This window comes from Helobdella robusta (assembly GCF_000326865.2).
Source record: "Helobdella robusta unplaced genomic scaffold HELROscaffold_1, whole genome shotgun sequence".
Taxonomy (NCBI): domain Eukaryota; kingdom Metazoa; phylum Annelida; class Clitellata; order Rhynchobdellida; family Glossiphoniidae; genus Helobdella; species Helobdella robusta.
The window spans coordinates 6321347-6333661 of NW_008703570.1; the positions used below are offsets into that span (position 1 = coordinate 6321347).

At 35.5% G+C, this 12315-nt stretch overlaps 2 protein-coding genes across 2 annotated transcripts; one reads left to right on the top strand and one right to left on the bottom strand.

Annotated features, from left to right (window-relative positions):
* Positions 1-1879: 1879 nt before the first annotated feature.
* Positions 1880-3975, bottom strand: HELRODRAFT_159062 (hypothetical protein; the record flags this gene model as incomplete). Its single annotated transcript, XM_009010982.1, has 4 exons — positions 1880-1932; positions 2240-2368; positions 3322-3457; positions 3925-3975. The coding sequence occupies 4 exons, from the start codon at positions 3973-3975 to the stop codon at positions 1880-1882; spliced, it is 369 nt and encodes a 122-aa protein (XP_009009230.1).
* Positions 3976-8412: 4437 nt separating this feature from the next.
* Positions 8413-9164, top strand: HELRODRAFT_159063 (hypothetical protein; the record flags this gene model as incomplete). Its single annotated transcript, XM_009010983.1, has 2 exons — positions 8413-8506; positions 8956-9164. The coding sequence occupies 2 exons, from the start codon at positions 8413-8415 to the stop codon at positions 9162-9164; spliced, it is 303 nt and encodes a 100-aa protein (XP_009009231.1).
* Between the last annotated feature and the right edge of the window lie 3151 nt (positions 9165-12315).

The following is a 12315-nucleotide window of genomic DNA, read 5'->3' on the forward strand; positions in this document are numbered from 1 at the left end:
ACTATCGTTACCTGCTCGCACTTTGAGCGTTAAAGAAGCTTAGGACGTCTCACGTAATTAGATTAGATTCTCGCAAATCGTGCTTCCTCTGCTTTCTTTTTCAATCTCGGAGGGGCATTATGTCCTAATGTAATGATATTGAAGACAAATTCTTTTTTATAATCCAACACATAATTTTCTTCACGAAAAGTGTTTTTAAAAGTTGTGAAGAAATAAAAACACAACAGTTTTAAACCAACGTTCCTATTAAAATGATGGAATATGAAACATTTTGGTAACAGCAAATTTAAAAGTTGTTCGTAGAGCACGACGAGCAGCAATTTACTTGACAATGATCAACAATATAATGAATGATGACACGCGATGTAAGGGATAGGATCAAAAGTTCAAGTAATCCAGACAGACGATATAAGTGGCGATGCGATGATGACCTACATTATGAATGATGACGACCAACAATATAATTAACGATGACCACCAGGCTAATCAGTCAACAAGTGATACTCACTCTCTTTCGTGTTTCGTGCACACATCATTTTTTATTAACAATCGTTTTGATTAGAACTGCCTCAATTAAAACACGTTCCATGAAACTGTACAACAAATTAAAATAAAACAAAGGAGAAATATTCCTCAGTAAGATGAAACGTCTTTCCTTTTAACAAACGATTCTACAGTGACCTTCTTCAAATGCCATGAGAATCTCGAGTACATGATTTTAATTATGTAATTATATCACACACGCACAGGATTACACGTGCGCATCTAACGACTGTTAAACATTAGATGCTCCTGACATTCCAATCTAGAATCCAACAAATTAATTGATTTAAAATTATTTGTTCTGCAAATTTGAAATCAAATAAAATGTTAAAAAAAGAAAAAAAAATTTTATTATTTCTTCTAAAGAGCACTTCATTCTGACTCGAGGCAATGGACCATTGAAAATTTCAACATTTTTGTACGAGGAAATGCAACGCTGGTCAAAAGTTGAAATGAAATTTTTTCCGGAATTGTATCACGTGACGTTTAAAGCTGGCAATCAAACTAAATTAGATTCAATTTTGAATGGGAGCATTATCAGCACATCCGTAACATTTTTGTGAGAATTAAATTTTTTGAAAAAAGAAATCTACCAAAGTGCTCTTAAAAATTTGATAACTTGAGGAAAGCGTGCGTCAGATGAGATTTCACCATGGTTGTCGACGCTAATCATAAAAAAGAACGCTGCTATCGCTACCGCTGTCGCTACTTAAGTAGAAAAGCATCGACTAAATCGCTACGGCTCCTTTTTGTCGAACTATTATATGAAAAGTGTTTTAGAAATATTTTTCTCTTACTCAATTTCGATTGAATTCTTTTACTTTATTTTTACGCTATCTTTTAGTGCGTTTAAAGTTAAATGGATTGTCTAATATATTTGCAATTATAATAAATTTGATATTCAAAGTTAAAAAATTTTTGTTTCATACTGAAGGAGACAGTTTCCAAAATTCAAAACCTATCTGTTCTAATAAGAGATGAGCATGGGACATGAATTGGTAGAACCCAACTTTCTGGAATAGGAATTTTAGGAGGTTGGGAATCACTATTCGTGATTTGGGAATGACGGATGAGAATGGGAAAAACGACGTATACAATGAAAAAAATGTAAAAATTAAAAAAATTGATTTTGATCAAAATGTCAGTCATCTATGCAACTCAACACGTGTCCGAGTGCGTTAACCAAGAAGATAACCGCCTAAATGCAACAGAGGTTTCATTATATGTTTGTATAATAAATATATGTGTGTGTGTATGTAAGTAGCGATTGTAATTTTATTTTGCATTTAAAGTTGAAATAGTGCAACGGCTGCTCCGCTATTAACAACCTTGGATTTCATGCCGATTTCATGTCCATTTCGCGGAATGTCAACCGATGTGTCTTATCAGCTTTTGTGTTTTCGTTGTTGTTGGTGATGGTATTGATGATAATGATGTATTTTTTGTTGTTATTGTACTATTTTTTCTATGGTTGTGTTGTTGTCATGGTTCGTGCCAGCATGTTGTTGATGTTTTTCATGCCTGTTTGCATGTTCGTTTGTCTATCTGCATGTTTGTCTGTCTGCATGTATGTCTGTCTGCATGTATTTTTTCTGCATCTGGCATGTGTAGAGGCATGTCTGCATGCTAGTCCGCAGCGCACATCAATATTTGTTCTGATGCAATCCTATATTTGTTTCTGTCGTGTGTGACTTACGTTCGTCAGCCGCGGTCACGTGTTCATTCAAATGTATTAAGTTTGTGCCCTTTCTCACTGCTTGTTCTATGTCCATGTTCAATATTTGTTGGGGCGTGTTTGTGTTTGTATGAGTGCATTTGTGTCGGTCTGTTTGTTTGTGGTTTGTTGTATGTGTGTGTGTTTGTGGTTGGCTGTCTGCATGCATTTGCATGTTTGTTGTTTATGTTGTCTGAACATGGGTTTGTATGTTGACGCTTTCATTGGGATGTGTGTGGTTTTGTTTGCATTCTGCGTGGTATGTGTGGTGCTTTTGTATATAACATGTTTTCGTGAACGAATTTCTTTTAGACGATTGTGTTAATTTTGTATGCATGAGTATGTGTGCATATGTATATGTGTGTTTTATTTGTATGTGACGATTTTTGTAAGATTAAATAGTTGCATTTCTCATAAGCATGAACAAAATTGTTCATATAAAAACAGTTGCTAATTATTAAACAAAATTTGTCCGTTGAAAACTTTGAAAATTAAATTTCTTTAATGAAGGAATGGCACGCAACTTAACACGTGTCTTCATGAAAACCACGCATATGTTGGAAAGCTTTCATAACGTAAACAATGAAACAAACAAACAAACAAATGAGCATGAACAAAAACGCTAACAAAAATAACTAACAACATCAACAACAATAGCAATTACAACAACAACAACAATAATAGCAACAACAAAATCATTAACAACAACAACAACGTTCATTTGCTCAAAAATACGCAAATTATTCTCGTCCTTCCAACACACGACACAACACGAAGGCACCAGCATCCACCTACCTACAGTACAACACACGGTTAACTACTGACATTACATTACATTACATTACAACGCATTACATTTTAATCTGTTCGTGTACATTATATTTAAGATATACTCACTTCATTGGTGCATTATGTGAGAAGGAGATGGAAGAAGTGGTCAAATGACACGCGCAAGTTTATGTAGACACGTGTATTTTTATCTTTATGTACATAAGAAGAAGTTTTTATGCATTGCTATTTGCTTGCCAGGAATGTTAGTGTTGCCACATGTGGCCATCACGCACCTTTGCCACACGCCACACGCGCCTGCGAGATCGCACACGCAAACGCAACGACACATTTTAGCACTGGCATAAAAATTCTGATTACATTTTTGAAAAGCCTCAGGGCACTTTCTGAATTGAATTGGAAATGATTATTCTTTTTCCAAATGCATCAATGACGAAATTTTTTTCATTTTAAACCCACGGGCAAATAATTCAGAAGACAATTTGTCCGAAGCTATCATGTGAATGCAAAATGATGAAAATAATTTGGTTCAACTGTATCTGCAGGCGTATTTCTTGCTATTTGTTTGCAGAACCTTCTCATAATTCTACCTCATAGTTTAAGCAATGCACTTAATTTTGTCATTGTTAGTATTACTATTAATGTGATTATCCTAGTTATTGTGGCTATAATTATTATTTTTATTATTGTGATAATTAATTATTATTGATATTACTATTATTATTTTTGTTTATTTTTACTCATATCTAAAATCAAAAATAGTAAAAAGTTGTTAGCGTCGTGCAAGCAAGTAGAACTTAATGAGAACTTCAATTTACAACACGCAATGACCGCCAGACTCACAAGTGGTGATGTTCGATAGTTTAATTGTGAGGTACCTCCAGAAACTCCTGAGTACTCTCGACTTGTCTGTGCCAGCAAAACGACATCGGTGAATGAATGATTCAAGGAAATTTATTTAATCGTATTTTTCACAATTGAATGCATAATGGCAAATAGCGGCAGAATAATTTTGTTTGAAATCTGAGAATCTGAACGGAGAGGAGGAGTTGACTTGGGGGGCTGTACGTTGGACATCTCTTTTTTTAACATCCTTTAGTTTTAAAAAATAGTTGAAGAAAAAACATTCTCGAAATAAAACTTTGCAAATGATTTTTTGTGGAAATCCACTTTTCAGTGAATAAGAGGAAATTATATTTCATAAATTTGTTTTAACGGTCTGATAATTCTGTTGTATGCATTCTTTCATATGACTCGACGGAAACCATTCTGCAAATGTCGTAATTTTTATACCAATATCAACATTTGTTGATTAAAAGTTGTGACAAGCTGACCTGATGCAATGTTGTTTGTGTAGAAATGTTGAATTATATAACCACCATGCCCGCTTGTGCTTGCTACATGGTGTGACTTGGATTTGCTGATTTGAAATCTATAAAGTTTATTTACAATGGAAAAGTTTTGTCACTGATGTATGCGGGAAAAATTGTAAATAAAAAAACTCCAAACAATTTATAGTCAATTTGTTAAAAAATCATATTTTAAACTAACACACAACCTCATCTGTTCAGTCGAAACTAGTTTGAATAAGCTAGTCGATGAGGAAGATTACAAAATGCACATCAAAACAAAATGAGAATGGGTTGACAAAACAGAAGTCCCCAGACTGACGGGACATGAAAATGATTTTTACACGAATGGCTGCTCAAGCGCTGCAGCACACGTTTCAATACGCTTAATGCTAAAATCATTTTATTTAACCATTCGAGTAGATGGCGAATATCAATGCCGACGACTGTGGAAAATGAACTTCTCCATGTGGAAAAGTGGCATGACAGCAACAAATAAGAATGTCAAACGGCGGAAATATTTCTAACATCTTTACGAAAACACACCGCACGATCGATGGAAGGATAAATTAATTGCGGACGTCGGCTTCAACAACAGTCAATAACTCCATTAAGAAGATACTTGTGTTGTTGAGGAGATTATCTTGATGGTGCTGTGTTTGTGTGGGTGACGTTGTGTATGTATGTGTGTGTGTGTGTGTGTGTGTGTGTGTGGGTGATGCTGTGTATGTGTGGGTGACGTTGTGTGTGTGTGTGTGTGTGTGGGTGACGTTGTGTATGTGTGTGTGTGTGTGTGTGTGGGTGACGTTGTGTGTGTGTGTGTGTGTGGGTGGGTGATGTTGTGTATGTGTGGGTGATGTTGTGTATGTGTGTGTGTGTGGGTGGGTGATGTTGTGCATGTGTGGGTGATGTTGTGTTTGTGTGGATGACTCTGTGTTTCTGCCCTGCTTACTTGCGCTCCAATGCAGCTGCAGTACATGTCAAGTGACTGTTGAATGCAAATTAATGTTCTTCTACACGCTCGTGCCTCGTCTCAGACCGACAGACCTTTTAAATTTTTTCAATTAAATTTGCTTCAACACGCCGTTGTTTTATGTGTGTTTGCTTGTTTGTTCAGCACTCCAATAACGATTTGAAAGAAAAATAAAATGATGTCTTTTGTCAATAAATTCAAAATTGCCCGTACGCCATGAGTTGGAGAAAGAAGGAAGGTGCTGACTGGTGCAGAGATTGTTTCAATACGGATCGGAATTATGTTGTCAGCTGATGGGAACCACTAAAAAATGTAACTCATTTGATCATGCCGTAAGCATTCGCTCGCTCTCAGGCGCACATTTGCCTGGCAGGACTTTGTTTTGTATCGTCGTCGTTGTTTGTTTTGTTTTGTTTGTGATTCTAATGATTCTAATGAAAATTTTCCACATGCATGGAGGTTTGCAAGTGCTTGCCTGGATATAATGAACGGTTGTTGTTGTTGTCAATCGGCTGGCGGTAGCAATTCATCTGCTTTCAAGTCAACTCTTCCAACTCTCCCCTTCCCGCATTTCAGTTGCTTTCTTTCATTGAACATTTTCTTAACATTTGGAGTACTTTCATTTGAAGTTTAATTCAAATATTCACAGTCACACCACTACACGCTACAATGGGAATCAAATTTAATCAAATTATTCTCTAACCGATCCATAGTAAAAATCAAACTCTATGTAAATCTCATATTGTAAACGACAATTTGTGCACACTACATTGTGCACAACACTCCAGACAGAGCAGATCATAATACAGTCTACATAGTGCACATAATACTATTTACCCTCTCAACATGTACATAAAACGTTAACGCATTACAATGTACACAATAATTAGCATATTTTTTCGTCCACACGGTGTATGAGCGCCAGACAGCCTTGAAGGCGTACAATGAACCTATCCACTTGGCCAACAAACAAACGCACTGACTTATGTGTACATATACACATACACTTATTCAATCATGCACATACACATAACACACACAGGCAAGCCCACACACACACGCAAGCACACACACACACGCACACATCGCGATTACATATACTGAGCAAACAACACTTGCACACTTGCGCCAACAAAATAAATGTGCACGAAGGACCACGAGAGCAGAGCAGAAATAACTTCAAGTGGGATGGAGTGCGTACACACACACACATACGCCTCCGTATAAATAATAAATAAACATCAGCGGAATCATGTGTGCAAAGTGTTTGTACATAATATCCATGCATGTGTCAGCGAAACGCGCTGTATGCTCGATGTGTGTGTGCACGAACGAACGTGTGCTGGTTTTAATTTTACACACACACACCACGCAAACACACACACACACACACACACGCACACATTATATACATAGAAAATGTTACAATTGGAATGAAATGAAGCAAATTTTTTGTTTTCCACTTTTAATGGAAGAACTTGAATCGGCAGATCTGCGTCCAATCCATTTTATTACTTGTTAAACATTTTCGAATCAAGTGAAGTGCTATTCATTTCAATATTTAGCGTAATTTTTGTTTTTTTAATTAATTATGGCGCAATCTCAACTTTTTGTGGTTTGCTTTGCCGTGCAAAATCTTTAAAAATGGGTTAGTGGATTTATGAATAGATGCATGCAAAGTACAATACCTGATGAGTACAACTACATGTACAACATGCACCAACATACTTACATGTACAGCCACAAAAAAGTACAAATAGAAGTACAACGACAAATACATGGTTCACGTACATGTGCCTACTGTGTACTGTACATACTTCACGTGTTTCAAGCAGGCATGTTTGTTGGCAGGCATGTTTCTTGTTGTGTCCAGCGAAAACAACAACACGAGGACAGCGTGTAAGAACGTGTACGGAAATACTTGTACGAAAAAAACTTGTATGAAAAAAACCTGTATAAAAAAAAACTAGCATTCCGACGAGAAGAGGCGTTCAGGGCGAGGAGGAGGAGAATGATGATGAATTATTGACGATCGTCGACCATCCTTCCACATAAATGGCGGGCGTACATTAATTCCTCTACAAACAGATTACTTTGTTATTATGGACATGCCATTCATTTGACTGCCGCACTAGCAACGACGGAAGAACGTCATTAATGATATTTTTTCCAACATGCATGAAAGGTGCACTTGCATTGTGCTTCACGTCATGCGACATTTCAATTCGAACGAAGTTGAAGGCCTATTTTTGCTGAAACGTCTGTTCGTTTGTATGCATTATTGAACGTATCTGTATGGCGGTGTGTGTTTCAAAAAGGATCCGCAACAATGCAGGCCAATGTTATTTTACATAATAACTCCGCAAAATTACTCAAATAAAAAATGTATGTTATTGAAATGAATGTATTTGAATGGTTATGTTTCGTGTCTTGAAGATTGTATCACAAGTTATTTACAATTTGTTGGTACGAAGAGATTCGGAGAAACGGCTTGACAGACTCTTTTCAGTTTTTTCCATTTGTTCATTTTATAATGTAAAGAGAATTGGAAACTTTTTTATGAAAAATAAAATTGATAATTTTTCAACTAAGAAGATTTTGCAGAAAGATTAAAAAATTGTATAGCAGATTATCATTAAATTATCATTATTATTTTTATTATTATTATCATTATCATCATCATCATCATTATTATTATCCCTATTATTATTATTTGTAATAATTTTTAAGTTTTTAATTTGCTTCTTAGTTCTAAAAATTTAATTAAAACTTTGGCGTATCGGCTGGATCTTTTTATTTAAAAATTCAACCGTTTTTATTTAAATCACCATTGGTCAAAATAGTTTGTGGTTATTACTAATAGTAAAATTAATTTAAAGTTGATAATTTATAAATTTGGTTTGATTTTGAGTGGTTTTGTCATAATCTGGGGATATTGAACGATTTAAAAATTTAAAAATTCAAAATTTGTTTATGAAGTTCATTTATTGGATGTTGGCAAAGTTAAAATAATTTAAAATAGAAACGTTACTGACGACTGCGAAATGTCCAACATGCCTTTTGGAATTCAGATCCTTTGGACGCCACGGATGCAGATGCACAGGTCGTGTGGTTCAACAAACATATTCACCGCAAAAAGTAAGATATTAAAATATAACTTGCGTTTGCGGTAAAACGTGTGAAGGTAGAAGGGTTTTGGAGGCTCACCAGCGCACACGCCAGTACTGCAAAGCTGCTGCAAAGCTGGCACGATGGAAGCGAATCAAGGACCCACGGTGCAAACTTCGTGACTCTGATAAACCACAGACAAAAAAACACGTTCTTTTAAATTGTGAATCATAGATAGCTTTTAACAGATATATGAAACGTCAATTGTTGATTGATTGAAATCTTTTAAAAAGCCCAATCAAAACATGTTTGCAGATGTAATGATGATTGAAGTTAAACCAATCTCAGATATTTTCAAATCATCATATCGCCCGGACATTTGCATAATGGAAAATAGAAATGTGTACGTAGTAGAACTCGCAATTTGCCACCAGACTAATCTTTTAAAATTCAAACAATACAAACTTAACAAATAAAAGATTTAAATGTCAAACTACTCAAGAAATATGAAGATTTCAGTGTCAAAATCTTTTCCTGGAAAGTGTCCACGTTTGGCTTCGTCTCCGATCTCAAAGAAGTGATAAAATGCCTTAAGCTGCTAACTTGGCCAGATGATAGACTCAATGAATTTATGAGGAACGTTACAATTCCATCGTTTGACATTTATTGTAATAGGAACAATTTATGATCAAATCTTCCGTGTGGAGATGCTGAATAAACATTTTATGAGTCTTCATAATGGCGTAAATTAAAATCATTAACAATTTTCTATTTTCTTATTAACGGCTTGATTTTCTTTTCACTTTCTGTTGTTGATGATGTCGATTTTTTAAAAAAAAAGTTTCCATCATCATTATTATCAGGCTATTATTAAATTATCATCATCATCATGTAGTTTTCAAACGTTTTAGAAACTTCAACTGAATGTGAAACCAAAAATTTATTGTCCGAATTCAAAAAAATATTTTTCTTTTTCGTGATTCGTTTCAATTCAATCACATTCATTCAAGTTTTATATTAACTTTTTGCCAGTTTTAACAAAATCATAATTATTTTAAATTGTTTTTTATCAATATTATATACATTAAAATAAGAATTTACATAAAATAAATTAAATCTTCCCGACTTTATTTCTTCAAAACTTTCATTTCAAGAGCAAAAAATGTGAGAGCCAGTCGGAGATTAACAATAGAGAAATTTGGCCGAGCAGATCCTTCTATGAATATTTAATAGCAACCAACAACCGACGGACAACATGGTTAGAAATTATTTTAATAATAAAAGTTTTTTTCTAAAAACGCCTGAAGCATTTTTATTTGCGCTCCTATCAATTTATTTACAAAGGTTTCTGCTTCTAACGAAAATTCCCCCCCCCCAATAAATGAAAATTTGTTGATGCAAGATTTTTAAATTACACGTAAAATAGAAAAACATTATCCAGCAAGATTTTCAAATTGACGCAGAATGTGCTTTACGAATAAGTTGGTTGGAAGTTTTGAAATTTAGAATGCAATATTACTGTTCAACGGCCTTTTGGCATTTGTTTTTGAAAAGTTAAAAATTTTCTTAGTTAAGTTTTCATGTCGGCCTCATTCAAAACCTACAAATCATTTTCATTATTTTTAGCAGAGAAAAATGTTGTTAGAAATTAGGAAGAATAACGTCAAAATTGTTGTGCGTGTGTGTGTGTGTGTGTGTGTGTGTGTGTGTGTGTGTGTGTGTGTGTATAGGCAAACCAATGATGTGTGCACATGTGTGGTTGTTTGTACGTGCCTGCGACGGGCAATCTGCGTTGGAAGCGTGTTTGTTTGCAATAACGCGAGGAAAAGTGGAGAGAAGATGTGAGATGGATGGAATGTATAATTTCTTGCATCGGCTCGAGCACGTTTGTGAATACAGTTAAAACATTCGAAACATGTTTACATAAGTGTATGTTTTTGTTTGCTTATAGAACACATTTGAAAAGAGCAGATGAAAACATTTCATTGATAAAAACTTTTCATTTCCATCTTCTTTCTTTCTTTCTTGCTTTCTTTGATTTTTTCCTTTCTTTCCAACATAACACACACGCGCGCACACACCACACACACAGACACACACCACACACACGCACGCACACACAGACACACGATTTTATTCCAATTAAACGATTTTAAGCGGTTTTACTTAAAAGTGAAGCGACCAGGCAACAATTGTGACAAACGAGTGAATGACAACATGCAAACATGCCGACATCAACATGATGTCTCCATCCATTAGAAACCTCATGCAAGTTTACTCACTGTTGCGTTGCATGGAAATTTCACCGGTGGAAGCCAGACGAACGTCGAGCTCATGTGGGCTGCAGAAATAATAAATAAAAACATTTCTGAAAAATCAATAGAAAATTGTTGTGGTTTAGGGCGAAAGAGAGAGAGAGAGAGAGAGAGAGAGAGGAAGGAACTGGCATACATGTACACAGCACATGGTATGTGTTTTGTTCGAGAGAGAGAGAGAGAGAGAGAGAGAGAGAGAGAGAGAGAGGAACTGGCAGGCATACGTATACACACACAGCTACTGGCACATGTTTCGTTTGTTCAGTTGGCCTTCGGTCGTTTGAGAAAAAGAGAGAGAAGGAGAGAGAGAGAAGAGAGAGAGAAAGAGAGAGAGGAGAAACGAGGCAAGTGAGCGGGGAGGCATGCAAGGAAGACATAATTCATGTTGAGTCCTGCTAATGTGCCTGCCTCTCATCAACCTCCTCCTTCCCCTCCGACACCACGTGAGGCTGTCTCATTTAAACGCCAGCATAACTGTCTGGTGATTGGTCATCAAACAAAATTACTCATCTATATATATTCATTCATTCCTTCGTTAGTTCGTTCGTTCATTCATTCATTGAATCATTTATTCCTTTTTTTCATTTTTTTTACCACTTTTGTTTCATTTGTTTTCATTTTTATTTTTAATTTTGTTTGATGTGGCGCAAAATTTGAAAAATGTTGATATTTTTGAATAAATTTGACGGAGAGAAGCCGAAAAACTAACAAGTTTTCGTTAATGCTGCAAAAATAGGTTGGCGACCTTTTGTTTGCTTTTAACGACAATTTTTTAACCGATTTTTTTATTTAAAATGGTGTTTTCCTGTGAAAAAAACTGACTTTTACTGACTTTCTATCCAATAATGCTCAGAACGGGGACCCTAGATCTGCAACTGGCGATCGCCAACCTTCTTTTTTACCCTGATTTGATTCGTTGTTGCTAAGTGTGCAGGCAGAAACAACAGGTGGCAGATTTTATTTGTTAACGGCAATATAATAACCCAATGTTACTACATTAATTAAACATTCACTTGAAGCATTGTATTGTATTGTATTTTATTGTATTGTATTGTATTGCAATTTAATGTATTGTACTGTATATTATTGTATCGTATTGTATTATGACCTACCTATCTTTACCCCAACCAACCTGTCTGTTGCAAGAGGGTGCGGCCTTCCCAGACACCCCTCCTCCATCTGGCTCACGTTTATGGTTAACAACTAAGTTGAAGAGATGACAGTTAAACATTGAATAATTACATTGAAAAGAAAAAAATTGTAAAAATTTTCAGTGGAGAGAGGAATTATTTTTCTTTTTGGCAATGTTGACGTTGTCACGTGACAATGATGCTGCTGATGATGATGATAATGAATATGACGATGATGTGATGATGATGATGATGATGATGATAATGAATATGACGATGATGATGATGACGACGACGACGATAATGATGATGAGTATAACGACGACAACGATAATGTTGTTGATGATGATGATGATGATAATGGTGGTGCTGCTGCTGATGATGATGATGGTGC